The 20,125-nt window shown below is 44.0% G+C and overlaps 1 protein-coding gene across 4 annotated transcripts in view; it reads left to right on the top strand.

The window, feature by feature from the left end:
* Nucleotides 1-20,125, top strand: part of LOC147102522 (membrane-associated phosphatidylinositol transfer protein 3-like) — a 495,678-nt gene that overhangs the window by 159,854 nt on the left and 315,699 nt on the right. For all 4 annotated transcript variants that reach the window (XM_085965038.1, XM_085965039.1, XM_085965037.1 and 1 more), the window contains one exon: nucleotides 18,824-18,900. In XM_085965038.1, coding sequence (XP_085821164.1) covers nucleotides 18,824-18,900 — 77 coding nt within the window. The remainder of the gene's footprint in view (nucleotides 1-18,823; nucleotides 18,901-20,125) is intronic.

Genomic DNA, 20,125 nt, shown 5'->3' with positions numbered 1-20,125 from the left:
GACCCGACACCAAGCGGCGGGGGAGGCAATTCACATCATTAAATGGGTTGTTAACATCCAATTAACTGTTACTTTAAACCTACATTTCAATTTTACGTGCTCCTCCACGGGTTACCCGCTGCTCGGGGAACACGTCAGCTCAGCATGACGTGAGTGGATTCAGCATTGAATTATCTCATGACCCTGACAGCTGCCAAAGTTGTATAAAAGATTCATTGTTGCAGCTGTTCACTTTCAAAGCTCAGAAACTGTTGGTTACTGCATTTGGAAGACATATTGAGGTTTCTGCAGCGTGCAAGCTCTCTATCCAGTGCCACCTCATTGGAACAAACTCTTTCACCATTGACAGATCGTTTCTGTCAGCTCAACTTCACCTGCCATCTATTCCATCAGCATCGTTGCTCTTGAAAAAATCTCACCTTGGTCCTCTGAATCCCTCCACAATCAGCCCCCAACACCAACATCACCGGGCACACCAGCACTAACAACACCAACACCAGCCTTCTCCGCAATCAACTGATGCTACACAGGGCATCAGCACCCGACCACATTGCTGCCTGGGATGCCAGGGATGGCTTCACCATGGCCAGATTTACTTCACTTGACGCTGTACACTCTGGATGCCACATGATGCGCCAGCTTGGCACCATCCCACACCAACACCATAAAGCATCCTTACAATGCCCAAACCATTCCTTTCACACTCATCACCTTTGCGGGGGGTACCATTATGCCTCACCATTCACTGCAACTCACTAAGACACTTCCAAAGGTGCACACAAATCCGTCCAAGAACGCAAAGTGCTGAAAATAAAGGTTTCAGTGTTTGACAGCACATTACCAGAAACTTCACATAAACATTAGCTAAACTGCCTAAGTGCCTACCCTTGTGTGCTGTTAGTTGGTATGCTTGCAGTAGGATGAGAGTGAGTATGAGGGGTGGCTAGTGAAATGGGGATGTGATAATGTAGATAGAGAGGGATGGGTGGAGGTGCAAGGTAAGTTGGTGTGAGTAGGGAAGGCAGAGTGATGGGGATGTGATAAGTGGCACAGCAGGATGAGGTTGAGTGTAGCTTGGTAGTAATGTTTTGTGATCTACTGAGATCATTGAAAGGTTTGCACCACTGTAACCTGGTCCTCCTGACGACATCCCTGCTTGTGCCCTCCTGTGCAATGTGCAACCAGGGTGTGTTGATCTTCTGGGGAGGTCTCTTCCGCCCATGGGAAGGGAAGAGAACCTCCCTGCGTGCTGTGACTCCCTCCATAAGCATATATGGAGGGAATCATGGGAGAACCTGGGTGCAGCAGTGCACCTTTGTATAGTCATTGTCAGTGGTTGCAGCACCTCAATGCTGTGGAACACTGACAACAGAACTGTCAAAATCAATTTGGACATGGCCCCGTTAAGGAAACTGGCTGATAACGCATCATCAAATGACGTCATCAGACCCACTTCCTTTTAATTGGTCGGGAACCTCGTTAGGGCGGGCTTAATAAGCCCTTTTGCCGTAAAATCACTTGGGAGAGTGCGGGCTGCAGTAGGCAGCAGGCTGGGACCGCGACAACGACCCTGGCTGCCCCGGACCCACCTCGGTCGGCAAAATCGCGGCCAAAGTATCAATGACCTGCCTGATGCATGCATGCACAACCGAGGAAACAATGTAGTAAACAGTGAGGAGGATATTAACAGACTTAAGGAGGACATAGACAGAGTGACGAAATGGGCAGACACGTGGCAGATGCAATTTAACACAGAGAAGTGTGAAGTGATACACTTTGGTAAGAAGAATGACAAAAATATTAAACTATATAAACTAAATGGTACAATTTTAATGTGGTCACAGGGACAGAAAGTCTTGGGGTGTATGTGCAGAAGTCTTTGAAGGTGGCAGGACAAGTCTTACGTGATCCTTGGGTTTATAAACAGAGGCATGTGTACAAAAGCAAGGAAGTTACGCTAAACCTTTATAAATCACTGGTTAGGCCCCAGCTGGAGTATTGTATCCAATTCTGGGTACCGCACTTCAGGAAGAATGTCTTAGAGAGGGTGCAGAGGAGATTTACTAGAATGGTACCAGGGATGCAGGACTTCAGTAATGTGGAGAGTCTAGAGAAGCTGGGGTTGTTCTCTTTAGAACAGAGAAGGTAAAGAGGAGATTTAATAGACATGTTCAAAAGCATGAATGGTTTTGATGGAATAAATAAGGGGAAACTGTTTCCAGTGCAGGAGGGTCGGTAACCAGAGGACACAGATCTAAGGTAATCGGCAAAAGAACCAGAGGCGAGATGAGCAGAATTTTCTTTACACAGCGAGTTGTGATTTGGAATGCACTGCTCAAAGGATGGTGGAAGCAGATTGAATAGTGACATTCAAAAGGGAATTGGATAATTACCTCCAGGGGGGAATGCAAGGCTATAGGGAAAGGGCAGGAGAATGGGACTAATTGGACAGCTCTTTCAAAAGAGCTGCCACAGGCCCGATAGACTGAATGACCTCTTCTGTGCTGTATGAGTCTATGATAATGTACCTAATAACCCCCTAAGCAGCCTGGAATAAGCCCTTGGCATAAAAATTTAGTGCAATAGTGACCTTTATAGGCACTGGCAGTGTGTGTGTGAGATGGAGATGCTCTGCAGGTCAGGTTCCAGCATACAGCACAACTCAAAGACTTCTTTTGAGAAGCAGAGCTGCCTCATTCACTGCTCCTGGGTGTGGTGCAGGTAGAAGGGGTGGGATCTGTAAATGTTGATGGTTGGGCATTGGGGCCTAGAAATTCGATATGGCCCCGCCAGGTCTTTTGCGCCCGAAATTTTGCGCTCGCCAGGATTCCCGTAGCGCCCGCCTAAAATTCAGTTGCGACGGGCCAGGACGGCGGCGGGCGCTGTTGCAGGGTTTGGCCGCCTCGCTAGGGGCGATGAATGTCACTTTCAGGCGTCCAGCTGCCGCTGCGGCACCCGATGCGGTGCGGCAGGCTGGGGTACTGCAGGCCTCCTCCTTCTCTTAAGGAGGAGCTGCCTGCAGCCGTCAGATCGCCGGTGTATTCCCCCGGCAAATGAGCCCGGCACCACGGAGAAGTGCCGGGCTCGCGGGACTCAGACATCAATGCCGCGGGGGGGTGGTGCAGGAGTCCGGGGAGGGAGGTGCGGGCAGGCGGCCGCCGGGAAAGCGGCCGGCCGCCGCTCCACCTTTATGCGCCGGCCTTTCGGAGCTGCAAGACCCCGTTTCACAAACGCTGTTTGCGGCTGCCACGGGCGAGGCGGCCGCAACTGAATTTGGCCATCGGGCCGGAATAGCATTGCAACCGGGGCGCTGCGCACACCGATGACGTCATCGGTGCCGGCGCGGCGCTACCGGCTAACGCCGATGTTAGGGTCCATCTGAATTTCGGGCGATAAAAAACTTCAGGCGCAAACCACTTTATAGCCAATAAGTGGGCGCAAACGCAACTGAATTTCTAGGCCTGGATCTTGGGTATCACATGCTTCTTCTGCAGCATGAACAGCATGTGTTTCCTTCTGTTCCTCCTACCTCTTCTTCCAAGACAATTACAGGGAAATCCAAAGATGCTCTCTGTAGAATGAAAATGAAATGAAAATCAGTGCATCAGAAGATCCTGGCATCGGCTGCCTCAGGGCACAGCCAATCTTGTAGTGGGGGCTTCATACAGGCGTTATGTCCCTTATTTGCATATGCTAAGAGCCTAAATCTTGTTTCAGGTGTGAGCCCTCAGTTTCAGCATGAGAACTTTAGACTTAATTCTCTCCCACTTATGATTTGATATCTCTTCACTCAAATTTCAGAAGTAAAATTCTTTAGGTGGAGTCCTTAAAAGATTCCTCAATTTTCCATAACTTCAGTAATTTATTTGGACTGTCCTATTCAACCATCACCTTGTGCTCACTGATCTACACTGGCTCCCGGTCCAACAACACCTCCATTTTAAAATGTTCATCTTTGTTTTTCAATCCCTCCATGGCCTCGCCCCTCCCTACCTCTGTAACCTCCTCCAGCCCTAAAACCCTCCGCGATCTCCGCACTCCTCCAATTCTGGCCTCTTGAGCATCCCCGATTTTCATCGCTCCACCATTGGCGGCCGTGCCTTCGGCTGCCTCGGCCCTAAGCTTTGGAATTCCCTCCCTAAGTGTCTCTGCCTCGCTACCTCTCTCTCCTTTTAAGACGCTGCTTAAAACCGACCTCTTAGACTAAGCTTTTGGTCACCTGTCCTAATATCTCCTTATGTGGCTCGGTGTCAAATTTTGTATGCTAATGCTCCCGTGAAGCACTTTGGGATATTTTAGTACATTAAAGGCGCTATATAAATGCAAGTTGTTGTTGTCTTCCTTCATCACTAGTGCCTCGCTGTGATGAAGTAACGTACAGCTGAATCCTGTGCCACATACCAGGTCAGGACAAACAAAAAGGAGGCTTGTTTTCAGCAAATATATCTGTAAAATGGCTGCATCAGCATTAAGTGGCTGTTTGTCACTGCACACAGACATCTCCAAGTATAGTTTGTGTTGTTGTGGGTTTCTGGAGCCCTGAAGTATAACCATTTTTTTAACAGTGCTTTGAAGACAAACAATCATGACAACAAAGGGAAGACTTTACATGATACTCCCATTCTACTTCAATTATTAGTGTTATTCAGGAAAGCTCTGCAGCCTTGAATGTTCAGGCATCCATTGCATATTGAATGTTGTTGTCTTGGGCCAGGTCAGTTTTAGAAGGTTTGGAACAAATTTCTTTTTTATTTGAAGATAATTTAATTGTGGAGCGTAGCACAACATGGGAAATATGTTGTTGAAAAGAGTTTCCTGCTGCTTTATAGCACTCTCGCAATCTGTTTCGCTCAGCTGGAGCATGCCCAGTGACGTTTGAATGCTTCAGTTCACTTTCAACGAAGCAGTTATGGTTGCACATAAAATATTTAACCTTATTAAAATTACCATTTCATTTATTCTAGACTATAGGGGAGAAATTCAGCAGTGCCCAATTGGTGAAGTGCGAGGAGCCCCGGATATTGGGCCTTGGACTGACTGAAGACAGTGGTGCGGGAGGAGGCACAGCTATCTGATCGGTGGCGGAGTTGGGATTGTGGGGCTTGTGGGTAGGAGCAATTGGGACCTCGGGGTGGGGGTAGCTGAGGTTGGGAAATGATCGGGTCTCAGGGGCTGGAGCAATCTGGGCCTCGGGGTGGGGGTAGCTGAGGTTGGGAAAGGATCGGGTCTCGGGGTGGAGCAATCTGGGCCTCGGGGTGGGGGTAGCTGAGGTTGGGAAAGGATCGGGTCTCAGGGGGTGGAGCAATCTGGGCCTCGGGAGAAGATGTGATTTGGGACTTGGGGGAGACCAGTTGGGGCCTCGGAGGTGGGTGGGAATGATCCGCGGTTGGAGCGATGGCGAACGTTGGTCGGAGGGGGGGGAGATCGAGGCTCAGAAGGGATTCTGGTTGGGGCTGGGGTGAGGAGGGAGATTGGGGATCAGGGGATCTGAAGGTCGGAAGCAGGGGCTGGGGGGAGAGACATCCGAGGTTAGGGCCAGGGCCTGGAGGTCAGAGGTCGAGGGTCTCAGGGCAGGAAGTGACGGCGATTGAAATGGTGATTGTGGTAGGTAACTGATATTTTATTATTTAGTTGATATTTAGGGTTGGTTTGCCCTGAGGCTGGCACTGGCTGCCTTAGGGAAAACAAATCTTGCCGGGGGGGTCAGGAAGCAGGTGTTTGGCCCCTTATTTGCATATGCAAATGGACAAACGTCTGCTTCAGGCGCCAATAAAGGACGCCTCTTATTTGTCCTTACCCAATGTGGCGGGTGGCACACTTCCGGTCGGAGGTGCACACGGTTCCTGCCTGCCCATTTGGGGCATTAACAGGTCGCATAGCAACTGAAAAATGGGCACTACATGACCCAATTTAACCCCTTGCATTTCTAATCTCTTCTAGTTCTGCAGTAATATCGCTGAAACAAGAGTTAAAAATGTGCAAATATTTTTTTTAATGAGTAGTTTGTGTTTCTAATTCGTTCTCTCTATTCTATAATACTTAACATTACACATTTACAGATACTTTCAGTGTTGGGGAGTAACAGAAAATGGAAACTCAGAGAGACTTTCTGTACTCAGAAAGATTAAAGCAAAATGTAGGCCTGGCATAAACTAAATGCAAAGAAAAAATACCGCACTTTCTGAGATTTTCACCTCTCCAGAGAAGAACACTGTATTAATAGGAGACATTTTCTTCAGACAAGAATCATAAAAGCTGAGAAATGCGGCTGGTAGATTAGACTGTTTGATGCCCAGCTCAAGCCTCTGAATTCAGGGTTGTAAAGCAAATGTATAAGCTGTTTTGTTAAAGGGTTCATCAGTTTTATAATCACTATGCTTTGGTAATATTGCTTATTGCTTATAGCAGGCGTGTTCATGTGAACGCAATTTGCCCACTATACATGATGGTCGATATAACCTTTGACAAACTTTAGGAGACATGTAGGATCAGTTAAAATGTGTATAATTATATATGCAACATGCAATGCACCAAAAGCTGTATTTAGAAAAATGGGAACAGGAGTAGGCCATTCAGCCGCTCGAACCTGTTCCACCATTCAATTAGATAATGGCTGATCTGTACCTCAAGCCCATTCTTCTACCTTGGATCCATTACCTAATAAAAATGTATCCATCTCCGTTTTGAAATTTTCAATTGATCTTATCTCAACAGCTTTTTGGTGGAGAGTGTTCCAGATTTCCACTAAACTTTGTGCGAAGAAATGCTTCTTGATATCACTCCTGAACAGCCTAGCTCTTATTTTGTGGCAATGACTCTTGTTCTGGACTCCTCCACCAGAGGGAATCGTTTCTGTCTATCTATCCTATCAAATTCTTTAATCACCTCAAGCACCTCAATTAGATCATCCCTTAGTCTTCTATACTCAAGGGAATACAAGCCTAGTCTATGCAACCTGTCTTCATCATTTGTTTAGTCCCAGTATCATTCTGGTGACTCTGCACTGCCCCCCCTCCAAGGCCAATACACCCTTCCCGAGGTGCGGTGCCCAGGACTGAACGCAGTACTCCAGACGCGGTCTAACTAGAGCTTTATACAACTTCCACCCCTTTGTATTCCAGCCCCCTTAAGATAAAGACTAACATTCATTATCCTTTTTGATTATTTTTGTACCTATCCACTAGCTTTTAGAGATTTCTGTACATGAACTGCTAAATCTCTCCGCTCCTGCACTGTTCCTAGCTTCTCACCATTAGGAAATACATCTCTCTTAGGTCCGTTATATCCCAGACTAAAATCTTCTTTCTGTCACCTCTACTGACGAGTCTATTTCCATCCAGCTGTAGACACCTCACCACCCCAATGTGCTCTGTTAAGTTACAGAGACATTTTCCTGTGGGAAATATTGGATGGTTCGTCGAGTATGGCACTCATTACAGCACTAATACAGTAGAGAGGATCATGGAGCATGTAAGCAACATGTAATTAGGATACCTGAAGGACATTAATGTCAGCTGGCAGAGCTTTCTACTTTGACTCGAAAGCTGCTGTTAAGTGGTTGGAGTTAATTGGTGAAAGAATTGTTTTTTGCTTTTCTTGGGGCATCAGATTGAATAAAAAATAGATTTAGACCAGCAAAAAAAAACAAAGTTATGGCGGGAGATCAGGAGAACCCTCATGGAAATGACTCCCTCCCCCAGGAGTCTCACTTCACTTCATTCTAATGTTAGCTTGACCACGGCGCTAGATTCGGGCTGTTTGTGGAGTATAATTGCAGTGTTGTTACAAAACCAAACCATATTGCACTGATATTACGGTTGTCATTTAAATGTTCTCTTAATAGGCAACTTAAAGTCTAAAAGTCATCACCAGACACTACTCCAAATCGGCCGTCATTCGGTTGAAAACATTTTAATTGCTCTCAATTTACTAATGGACAGTTATTCCTGCTTAATGCCTCTCTATTGTAAATCCACCCATAACCCATCACTATTTGCAGTTCTCACCTACACAGCTCAATTTGTTGACAAACATTTTACTAATTAGAATTTGCCTGCTCATTATGGTTTTTAATGGGCTCCTTCTTATAGCTACGATTCCTTTCCATTGCTGCAAATGTTTGATTAACATTTCATAATCTTCCACTATGACCCTTGAGCATACTCAGCTGAAAGAAACAAAATTCCTGTCTTCCATCCAGACATTCCTAGCATTTCATATCGGCCCACCTTTGATGTACTGTGGACTGCCCCAGCGTGTTAGTCCTTCATCAAACTCTTACATTAAAAGCCTTATTATGGTAGGATTTTTTGGTCTTAAGAAGAAGAAAACGTTGACATTAGTCCTGAATTTCCTTGGACTTTCTGCCGCTGCGCCACCGTAACTTCATTTTTTTCACCTGTTTCAGCCAATTTTCTCCTGTCTCCCCTCGTCTGAAGGCCAGGCTAGAGTATGGTTCCAAGTCACTTTCCAGTATCTTATCTAAATGGCCTTTCTTCACTTGTGAACCATGTGTGAGTGTCTGCGGGTTATTTTATCACCGCAGCCATCACAGTCAAGTTTCATTCTGTCGCCTACTCTAATTCATTCTTTTGTCAGATCCAGAGACTGTGGAACTCCTTACTTCTCGGTCTTCCTGTCTTCCTTTAACCTACAGACTTTCATCATCTGATCGCTACTTTCTGGTTTACCTCACCTTCTTTCCTGCCGTTTACAACCTTGATGGTGTCCTGCGTTACAAAACTTGGTGCTTCCATTAAAAATTAGTATTTTCCTGGTGCCACTGGACTAATGATGTAGAGGGCACCATGTCCTGTGATCTGTGCCCATAGAATACTTATTCCCCAGGTAAAAAGGGCAGAGACTTTTAGAGCTGTTTGCTGCTAGAGGAACTCAAGTTCCATGTTATGGAGCTTGAGACCGAGCTTCAGACACTGCGACACATCAGGGAGGGGGAGAAGTTCCTGGACTCTATGTTTCAGGAGATGGTCACACCTATGAAGTTAATTACTGCAGATGTAGTCCGTGGTCAGGGGCAGGACGGTGTGACTACGAGTGAGGAAGGTACAGGGATCCAGGATGTAGTGTTGAAGGAGACGCAGCCCTTGTTCTTGTCCAGCAGGATCGAGGTTCTTACTCCCTGTGAGGGCGGGAGCGGGGACTGCAGGGAGGATGAGCAACCTGGCCACAGCACCGTGGTACAGGGGGCCATTCAAGTGGAGGGAGTAAAAAGAAATGTTGTAGTGGTAGGGGATAGTATCATTAGGGGGATCGATAGGGTTCTCTGCAGTCAAGAGCGGGAGTCTCGAAGGCTGTGTTGCCTGCCCGGTGCCAGGGTTAAGGACATCTCTTCTGGGCTGGAAAGAAACTTGGAGTGGGAGGGGGAGGATCCAGTTGTCGTGGTCCATATTGGTACAAACGACGTAGATAGGACAAGGAAGACGGTTCTGTTAAAGGACTATGAGCAGCTAGGGGTCAAATTAAAAAACAGAACCTCAAGGGTAATAATCTCTGGGTTATTACCTGAGCCACGAGCAAATTTGGCTAGGATAAATAAAATTAAAGAGTTAAATGCGTGGCTCAAAGACTGGTGTGGGAGAAATTGGTTTTGCTTCTTGGGACACTGGCACCAGTACTGGGACAGGAGGGAGCTGTTCTGTTGGTACGGACTCCACTTGGCCAGTGCTGGGACTAGAGTCCTGGCGAATCATATAACTAGGGCTGTAGAGAGGGCTTTAAACTAATTAGTGGGGGAGAGGTTTCTAGAGAGCAAATAATAGAAATGACAACAGAGAAGGTCATAGACTTAGGTAGCAGTGGGGGAATGATGCACTATCAATTGCTACAAAAGACTGGAGATTGAGAAAGTAATAAACAGGCTTTTATTACCAAAGAACAGAGCATGCCTCTTGTGGTTGCCTGGTATCCAAAAGGGCCGGAGGCTTCTGAGCAGCGACCTTTATACCCAGCCATGAGGGTGGAGCCAGGGGCGGAGTCAGCTGAGGCATGCACAGACAAGTACAACAATATGCAAGAGTGAACAACAGTACTAACAGTGAACAACAGTACTAACAACAGTGGTGAACAACAATACTAACAACAGTGGTTTACCACAGGGAATTAAAAAACAGAATGTGTCAGGAAGGGACAGAAGGTATGGAGTAAAAAGTAAAGTACTAAAAAGGGAAAAAACAGGAACTAAGTGTTACAAAACATATTTGAAAGTTCTTTATCTGAATGCACGTAGCATTCGTAACAAAATGAATGAGTTAACGGCACAAATAATGACATATGGGTATGATCTTGTGGCCATTACAGAAACATGGCTGCAGGGTGACCATGACTGGGAATTAAACATACCAGGTTATTTAACAATCAGGAAGGACAGGCAGGAAGGGAGAGGAGGTGGGGTGGCTATGTTAATAAAGGAAGGAATCACTATAATACAGAGAAATGATATTGGGTCAAAGGAGCAGGATAGTGAAACAGTTTGGGTGGAGATAAGGAATAATAAGGGGAAAAAACACTAGTGGGTGTAGTCTATAGGCCTCCGAACAGTTGCAACTCTGTTGGATGGAGTATTAATCAGGAAATAGTTGAGGCTTGTAATAAGGGAACAGCTATAATTATGGGGGATTTTAATGATCATATTAACTGGACAAATCAAATTGGGCAGAGCAGCCTTTAGGATGAGTTCATTGAGTGTATTAGGGATGGGTTTCTTGAGCAGTATGTAACTGAACCGACCAGGGGGCAAGCAACCTTATATTTGGTCCTGTGTAATGAGACAGGATTAATTAAAAATGTCCTAGTAAAGGATCCCCTTGGAATGAGTGACCATAACATGGTTGAGTTCCATATTCAATTAGAGGGTGAGAAGGTTGGATCTCAAACAAGCGTGCTGAGCTTGAATAAAGGAGACTATGAAGGTATGAGAGCGGAATTAATTAGAGTGGACTGGGAAAATAGATTAAAGGGTAAGACGGTACATGATCAGTGGTGTACATTTAAGGAGTTATTTTACAACTACCAAAAAAAATATATTCAACTGAGGAAAAAAGGGTGTAAAAGAAAAGATAGCCATCCGTGGCTAAGTAAAGTAATTAAGGCTAGTATCCGACTAAAAACAAGGGCATATAAGGTAGCCAAATCTAGTGGGAGGATGGAAGATTGGGAAGTCTTTAAAAGACAGCAAAAAATAACTAAAAGATTGATTAAGAAAGGGAAGATAGATTATGAAAGTAAATTAGCAAAAAATATAAAAACAGACAGTAAAAGTTTCTATAGTTATATAAAAAGAAAAAGGGTGGCTAAAGTAAATGTTGGTCCCTTAGAGGATGAGACCGGGAAATTAATGGTGGGAAACATGGAGATGGCAAAAACACTGAACAATTATTTTGTATCAGTCTTTACAGTAGAGGACACTAAGAATATCCCAACACTGGACAAACAGGGGGCTCTAGGGGGGGAGGAACTAAATACGATTAAAATCACTAAGGAAGTGGTACTTGGTAAAATAATGGGACTCAAGGCGGATAAATCCCCTGGACCTGATGGCTTGCATCCTAGGGTCTTGAGGGAAGTGGCGGTAGGGATTGTGGATGCATTGGTAATAATTTTCCAAAACTCACTGGACTCAGCAAAGGTCCCGGCAGATTGGAAAACTGCTAATGTAACACCCTTATTTAAAAAGGGTAGTAGGCAGAAGGCTGGAAACTATAGACCTGTTAGCCTAACATCTGTGGTTGGTAAAATTTTAGAGTCCATTATTAAGGAGACAGTAACGGGACATTTGGATAAACATAATTTAATAGGACAAACTCAGCATGGTTTCATGAAGGGGAAGTCATGTTTGACAAATTTGCTTGAGTTTTTTGAGGAAGTAACATACAGGGTGGATAAAGGGGAACCAGTGGACGTAGTGTATTTAGACTTCCAAAAGGCATTTGACAAGGTGCCACACAAAAGATTATTGCTCAAGATAAAAAATCACGGGATTGGGGGTAATATTCTGGCGTGGGTGGAGGATTGGCTCTCTAACAGAAAGCAGAGAGTTGGGATAAATGGTTCATTCTCAGATTGGCAACCAGTAACTAGTGGTGTTCCGCAGGGGTCAGTGCTGGGTCCCCAACTCTTTACAATCTATATTAATGATTTGGAGGAGGGGACCGAGTGTAACATATCAAAGTTTGCAGATGATACAAAGATGGGACGGAAAGTAGTGAGTGAGGAGGACATTAAAAACCTGCAAAGGGACATAGACAGGCTAAGTAAGTGGGCAGAGATTTGGCAGATGGAATACAATACTGGAAAGTGTGAAGTTATGCACTTTGGCAGGAAAAATCATAGAGCAAGTTATTATCTTAATGGCAAGAAACTGGAAAGTACTGTAGTACAAAGGGATCTGGGGGTCCTGGTGCACGAAACTCAAAAAGTTAGCATGCAGGTGCAGCAAGTGATCAAGAAGGCCAATGGAATGTTGGCTTTTATTGCCAGGGGGATGGAATATAAAAACAGGGAGGCATTGCTGCAGTTGTACAAGGTATTGGTGAGACCGCACCTGGAATACTGCATACAGTTTTGGTGTCCATACTTAAGAAAAGACATACTTGCTCTCGAGTCAGTACAAAGAAGGTTCACTCGGTTAATCCCGGGGATGAGGGGGTGGTCATATGAGGAGAGGTTGAGTAGATTGGGACTCTACTCATTGGAGTTCAGAAGAATGAGAGGCGATCTTATTGAAACATATAAGATTGTGAAGGGGCTTGATCGGGTGGATGCGGTGAGGATGTTCCCAATGATGGGTGAAACTAGAACTAGGGGGCATAATCTTAAAATAAGGGGCTGCTCTTTCAAAACTGAGATGAGGAGAAACTTCTTCACTCAGAGCACTCAGAGGGTGGTAGGTTTGTGGAATTTGCTGCCCCAGAAAGCTGTGGAAGCTACATTATTAAATAAATTTAAAACAGAAATAGATAGTTTCCTAGAAGTAAAGGGAATTAAGGGTTATGGGGAGCGGGCAGGAAATTGGACATGAGTCTAGGTTCGGAATGGTCATGGCCCTGTGGGTAGTGGAGTGGGCCCAGGGGCCGTGTAGCCTGGTTCTGCTCCTACTGTGTTCTAATTCTGTGTTAGATTTCAGGAGATGGTTTTATTCCTGTTCCTGGCTGGGGTGGAGATCGCCTTTACAGAAGGTAAGTACTGTAGAAAATATAGGGACAGAGTGATCTCCTGGAAGAATTTCGATCACCTAGATGGGTCGGAGAGGAATTTCCCAGATTTTTTTTCTCCCAAATTGGCCATTGGGTCTTTATCTGGTTTTTCGCCTCTCCCGGGAGATCGCATGGGTTCGGGTGGATGGAGAGTGATAGAAGATTTGAGGTTAGGATCAGATCAGCCATGATCTTATTGAATGGTGGAGCAGGCTCGAGGGGCCGATTGGCCTACTCCTGCTCCTATTTCTTATGTTCTTATGTTCTTAGACCCCTGATGCTGGTTATGCTGTCCTTTATGTTGTTCCATGATTTCCAGGGCGTCCCCTGAGGGTGAGGGGGCAGATTGTCTACAATAGGTGAAAGCTAACGGCGACCATAAGAGTCCAGGAGTTTGGCTCTGGAGGCTTTCTAGCAGTTATTTTTGGACAACAGCCTGGAGATCCCAATCACAGTGGCCATAGCCAATACTGAAGGTCTCTCAGACCTGCAACATTGGCCGCACCATTACTAAGCTGGAGGTTCTGTCAGAGGGAGGACCTGTGCTGGAGTGCACATGAGCCATTTAAATGATCTGAACTTTGAACTACAGGCAGAGTCAGGTCATTGCAGGTGTGTTTTGCCTAGTGCCCGGGTGTGGTTGGGATGGGGGTGCACAAGAAAATTGCTCACATTGGGTCCAAACACCATATTATATTCCTGCAATAATTGCATGAATTTTAACCATTATGTTCTGAGAATTACATGGCATTTGCAGCCTGGAAACAGACAATTCGGCCTAAACTAGCCTAAGGGGACAAATTCGTTAGCAACCATTTTGGGTCGCTAACATCACCTGGGCACTAAATTAAGCCCCCAGCAAAAAATAGCGGCGGCAATCGCTAACTTCAGTTTTAGTGCCCCAAGAGGGAGGTGGAGCGCTAATTCAAGTGCACCACTTCCTTCTTAGAGCGCTAACCCCGAATATCGGGGCAGTGTGTTCTGCAGCGCTACCCACTGGGCCACATAGCGCTGCCACATTGAAGGGCCCAAGCCCACAACTCTGCAGGGCCTATCTGGACCACCGGGGAGTGGGGTGCCGCACCACAGCCCGACACACCAGAGGAGTGCCAAGCTGCCAGATCGTGACTCGGACCCCGCGTTCAAAGACACAACGGGCCGCAACAAGTAAGTCGGCTGATTTTTTTTCTTCGCCCGTCACCTCCCCTTTACTTACCACCCGCGAGCCTCCTGCTGCTCTGTTCCCACCCCTCAAATCGGTCGCTGTCATCGCCTGGTGCAGATTCAGGGGGCACGGGTCAATTTTTGCAGGCGGGGCGAAAACGGGGCGCTGCGCACAGTGATGACGTCGTCATTGCCTGTGCAGCAGAGTGGGGCGCTACCGGTTACCGCCGCAGCTAAACTCCTGCTGAATTTAGCGGGAGTTGTACGGCGCCGCGCCCGTGCCCATTAGCACTCCCCTAACGAGAGGCGCAAATGTCCCTAGTGTTTCTCCTCCATATGAGCAGTTGTCCTAATTCCATGTGCTCAAACTGTTCCCATATCTCTTTAATTCCCTTTCGTTCAACCACCTGTGCACCCAGTTCTTTATTGAACCAACCCTTTCAATCACTGGAAACAGTTTGTTTCTATCGACTCTGTCCCATCCTTTCATAATGTTAAACACCTTTATGAAATCCCCCTTAATCTCCTCTGTTCGAACTAAACTAGCCCCATGTTTTAAAGTCTTTCTTTGCATTTGCATGTCCTTATACCAGACACCATCCACGTTTTATGTTCCAGAGCTCTTGCCGTAAACCCAGTATTCCATCAGCTTTTTTTTTATGGCCTGATCCACTTGGGATGCTGCTTTTAATGTTTAATGAACCTGAAGCTCTAAACGCTCTCTGTTCCACATCAGTCAGCATACAAAGTTATATTCAAAGTATAATTATTAAAAATTTATCAAACCAAAATGCATCATATTTACTGACAATATATTTCAGCTGCCACTTCTCTTGCCCATTTCACCATTTTATGAATATCCCCTTGCAGCTTCCTTTGGTCCTCAGGATTATTTACTGTGCCCCCTATTTTAGTAACATTTGCAAATTTTGACACCACTCCCAATATCCAAATCATTGATGTAAACAATATACAGAAGCAATCACGGTGGACACAGCAAAACTTCAGAAGAGGTTCTAAATACATTGAACTTGGTAATGTTACGCTAAATTGACAACGTCCAACTTGCTAAGATTCGGGCATTACAAAAAGAGAATGCTGGCAATGTGAAAGTGGGAGTGCGAGAGCTGCTAAATGTGAATCACATTTGTGAGTTTTGAAAATAACTGTTTTTGAATGAAATTTGGTACATATTGTAATATTTACAACTGCTCCTGGAAAGTACATCGAACTAGTCTTTATTAATTTATTTCTTTTTGTATTCATGCTAAAGTAGAGGCTGGTGACAGGCCAGTGGTTTGTCTGCATGTCTGCCTGTTGTGCTCAAGACTCATAAAATTGCAAATTACTTCTACATCCTTTAATCAATGCAACAGGTCAGTGCTTTGAACAGTCCAATTTTAGATCAAGCCCAGCTAGAGCTTAAATGTGCTTTAAAAGAAATCACATAAACAATTGCAGTATGTAATTATTGCAAGGAATTGTTGAGTTCAAAAAGTCAATGTTGCAAAGTAAGTCTTTCTTCCTGGCTAATTTGGGTCGAGATAAAAATGTCAAATGTCAGATCTGCTGAACGATTTTCAATCTTCTCTGAATCTTTTCTCTTTCTCGAATCACCATTTCACCCTGAAGCGTTTTCTTCTTTTCCGCACCGTTCTGTTACTTGCCTCCATGCATCCTCCCTCAGCAACAAGAGTGGATAAGCCAGGACGTGGGCTGCACCAGTGTTTCTGCGACTGGCCCTTAGTAAATGACCAGCAGGAGGTGCTATCATTTAGCGAGGCAGAGGTCAGTCTTGCCCATTTGTTGAAGGGAGTGTTCCAATTATGAGCAGATGCTCCATCTAATAGTCCAGCAACATCAATCAGGCTTTATTTTAACTTGCAGGCTGAGGTTCAGACTATCTGGAAACCCTGGCTCCCCAGTTATGGATGGCGTAGCTGTTGGCGCAGTACTTACAGCTCATATGCAACTTCTTCAAAGCTGTGCCTTCAAGAGAAAATAAACTAAATCCTAATTATAGATTTACTAGAAAAAGAAGAGAAAAATGATTAACTTCAACCCCTACACTCCCCACCCCCCTCCCCCTTATTCTGCTGCCACCTGTTGTGGTTATATGTGAATGTAATATCATGATTCATCAACGATTCATCCAATAAACCTTCAATTGTAAAGAACATGTTCATACTTTATTGCACACAAGTATCTATAAAACTAGTGTACTTCCAGGAGATGCGTTTGAAAATCTTTCTTTGAAAGTAATCATCTCTAGGGCAAATGAAAATAGCCATTGCCTTTTCCATTGTTTTCATAAGAACACATGAAGGATGGCAAATGAAGAGTAAATACTATTATGTAGTGCTGTGACCAATCTGATGATGTAAATCGTAAAGAATGGTATTAAACTGGTTCGGGATTTTGAACAGAAACAAAGCTGCCAACATCAATATTATTCCCACTAATTCCAGAACCACATCAGCCAAAAATACATTTCTCAACCATTGTAAGAGTTTGTTCTGAACCATTTACACATGGTTACAATCCACACTGTAGAAAAGCTGGTTAATTCAACCATCTTTGGTATTGGCTGCCATTGCTTTTCATGGGGTATATTTTCTTCCTAATGTGAGCAAGCAATTCAGTCTTAAGTAAAAAGCTGGGAATCCCATTTTATACTCCCACTGATTTATTTGCTCACATGAGTGAATGGAGGAAAATATATCCACCTATGAATACCCTGTAAACTAGTTGTCAGCGTATTTGAGAGTAGGACAAGCTGTATTGGTGCTGGAGAAGCATGTATCTAGCATCTCAGAAAGGAGCAAAAGCCACATAAACTCCTTGTATAAATAATGGCATATATTTGAGGTACAATTGTCATACTTTACTGTCATATTATAGGATACTTGAGTGATGAGAAAAGCAGTGTCAGATTTATGTGTTGTGTGCTGGATGTGGTTGAGTAGGCTCCTCTTTTGACTAAAGGACTTTGAGCTGATTAATGCATTCATCTGTTTTTTTGCATTATCACCTGTTTTCTGTCAATTATCCTTATTTAGAGCCTACTCAAATCAAACTCTGTAGCCTCAAGCAGGCTAAAGAAAATAAGCAATATACCCTTGAAGAGATAAGTACACCTTCGGCAGAGATGAATCATATTAATCCTCATTGGCTTGGTCAACAATACACAAATACTTGATAAATACTATAATATTTCTCAATTACTGCAGCTTTCAAAATCTCAAGATCTCTATTGTATATATTTGTCAAGTGGCATATTTGATGCACAAATAAAATTGCCATCCACTGTTTTAACGACAGATGAAGAAAATGATCATGACACTGTGGACAGTTTTCCTGGTGAATGTTAACATGTCGAAATTTAGGATGTGCGGCTGTACGAACAGTAAATCCACTCCCACCCCGTGCCCTTTATGGAACTTTCCCATCCAATTTGACAAAGATCTGTAAATACCATTTTGGGTTACAATATTTCTGTATCTTTTAATCTGATCAAATATAGTCAGCACCAAAGTTAACTTAATTTGGCTTTGCTTTTCTCATTCCTACCAAAATTAATTGATGGTTTGACATTCTACTTTAAACTGCTGACGATCTATAAAAGAATCAGTGAGTTACTTCACAGACATTATTTTGATATGGACGCAGAGACAGAGCTACTGTTATGTCTCTTTTTCCCCCGAGGGGACAGTAATACAAATGTCCTTCCTGCTGTGCTTTTTCTGTACATTTGGAAACAGTTCTTTTGTCCACATTAAAGAGGAAGAGGCTGGCTAAATTATTGCACTTGGGTGAAGTGGAGGAGACATGTACAATGCACATTTGACTGGACCAGTGCTATTATTTGATACATCTGTAGCTGCTTTTTTTTCTGAAACAACTTATTTTTGGTGGCATAGCTGTGATACTATGCTCTCCTTCAAATGGTGCCGTGGGATCTGTTACATCCACCTGAGCAGGCAGAACCACGGTTTGATGGCTCATTCGAATAATGGCCCATTCAACAATGTAGTGCTCCCTCAATACTACGCTGCAGTGTCTGCCTTGATCATGTGCTGAAGTCCAGGGTGTGGCTTGAAACTGTGACCTTCATGACTCAGACATAAGAGAGTTACCACAGAGGCAAACTGACACTTCAGATGCGTGCTACCTGTCAGGTGCCTAACAGACACCAATAGACCTCTGGTGCACATATATTGAATGGAAAATAAATATATGTCTGACGTGGCAATCATAAACTTAACATATTGTACTTTGTAACTGCTTCATTTTAAATGTATTATGGCATATTATTTTCCGACATGAGCTCTTAAGACTATGTGAGGCAAGTGAAATAATTTGCACCAATTGACTGTTAAGTCATACTGTTGAGGCAGCAGTCATGTTGGTACTGTATCAGAAAACTAAAACACCATTTTTTTTTGCAGGTGACATGTACAGTGACTCTCTCAATAGACAAGGATGTCCTACACAAGGCAGTATCGAAGGACAAGAGGACACAGAGGTAAGTATGTTTAAAAAATGATGTATCTGCTTTATTTGCCAAAATTAAGACATCATTTTTGTTTGTTAAAGCACAATTTAGATAGAGAGCTTATGAAGGCCTTTGAAAGAGTAAATAGGTAAAAAAAAACGTTCCTTTGGTTGGGGAGTCATGAAAGGGGTCATCAGTTTAAAATTGTCACAAAGGGAGTGAGGAGAGGGATTGGGAGAAATTTCTTTACACTTAGGGTTGTTGGAGCATGGAATATTTTACAAAAGGGAATGACTGAGGCAGAGAGGATTGCATTTTTTATGGGAAAATGAGATACATTTGAAGCAGAGGAAGACACAGGAAGGGAGTGGGGCCAAGGGCTAGGTTTTGGATTGCTCTGTCAAAGAGCCAGCACAGACATAATGGGGCAAACGGCTTCCTTCTGGGCTGCAAACTTCTATGGTTCAGTGATAATTCTTCAGAAGCTCAGCAGACAATATTTCTGAAAGGTAATTGTTTCAAGGACCATTGCGATCTCATTATTTGTTGTACGATAACCAGCTATGTTAGTAACAGTGGTATGCACAGTCGTGTGCTCAGTGAAGCAATAATGATTTTTGTATAGCTGATGCTATGTGGTTGCTTATAAAAAAAAAGTAAATTAAAAGTGAGACTAGCCTGGAGGAAATTGAGTTCAAATGTAGCCCATAATGATGGAATTAAAGCCCACTTTGTCTGCTGGCTGTAAGGGTCCCACATAAAATGGATTTGTACCATCTCTCTATCCAGTTACTAGTAGGCATGGCATAGCACAAAGGTATCCTAATTTGGATCTAATTAGTGATAGGGCCGCAAAATGGCTAGGTACCAAAATGGAAAGTATCCTATTCCCCAGTTCTAAAAACTTCACCTTGATGAGCACAAACAAATAAATCCACCCACAAAAATACAGTTAACTGATTTCCTGTCATAGTGGATTGGACCCCATTCCTCAATGGAAATTAGCAGATCATTATCTTCCTATGCTTCAAATATATCTAATTTTCCCTTAAAAAATGCAATCCTCTCTGCCTCAATCATTCCCTTTTTGCTTTATACAGGTGGTGCAGTGAAATCCCAGGCAGGGGAATAAAGACAAGTACAATACAAGTAAAATAAATCAAATTGAATTTAATCTTTCTTGGGTTGTGTGGTTAATTTTTGTCAAATAGGAGAAGCTGGTAGGAGACATATCATTTCAAGTCCCTGTACTGCA

This window comes from Somniosus microcephalus, chromosome 22 (assembly GCF_052327205.1).
Source record: "Somniosus microcephalus isolate GS21.2 chromosome 22, FLI_Smic_1.0, whole genome shotgun sequence".
NCBI classification, from domain to species: Eukaryota; Metazoa; Chordata; class Chondrichthyes; order Squaliformes; family Somniosidae; genus Somniosus; species Somniosus microcephalus.
The sequence above is the reverse complement of the archived record's forward strand: the minus strand, read 5'-3'. Positions and strand labels throughout refer to the sequence as shown.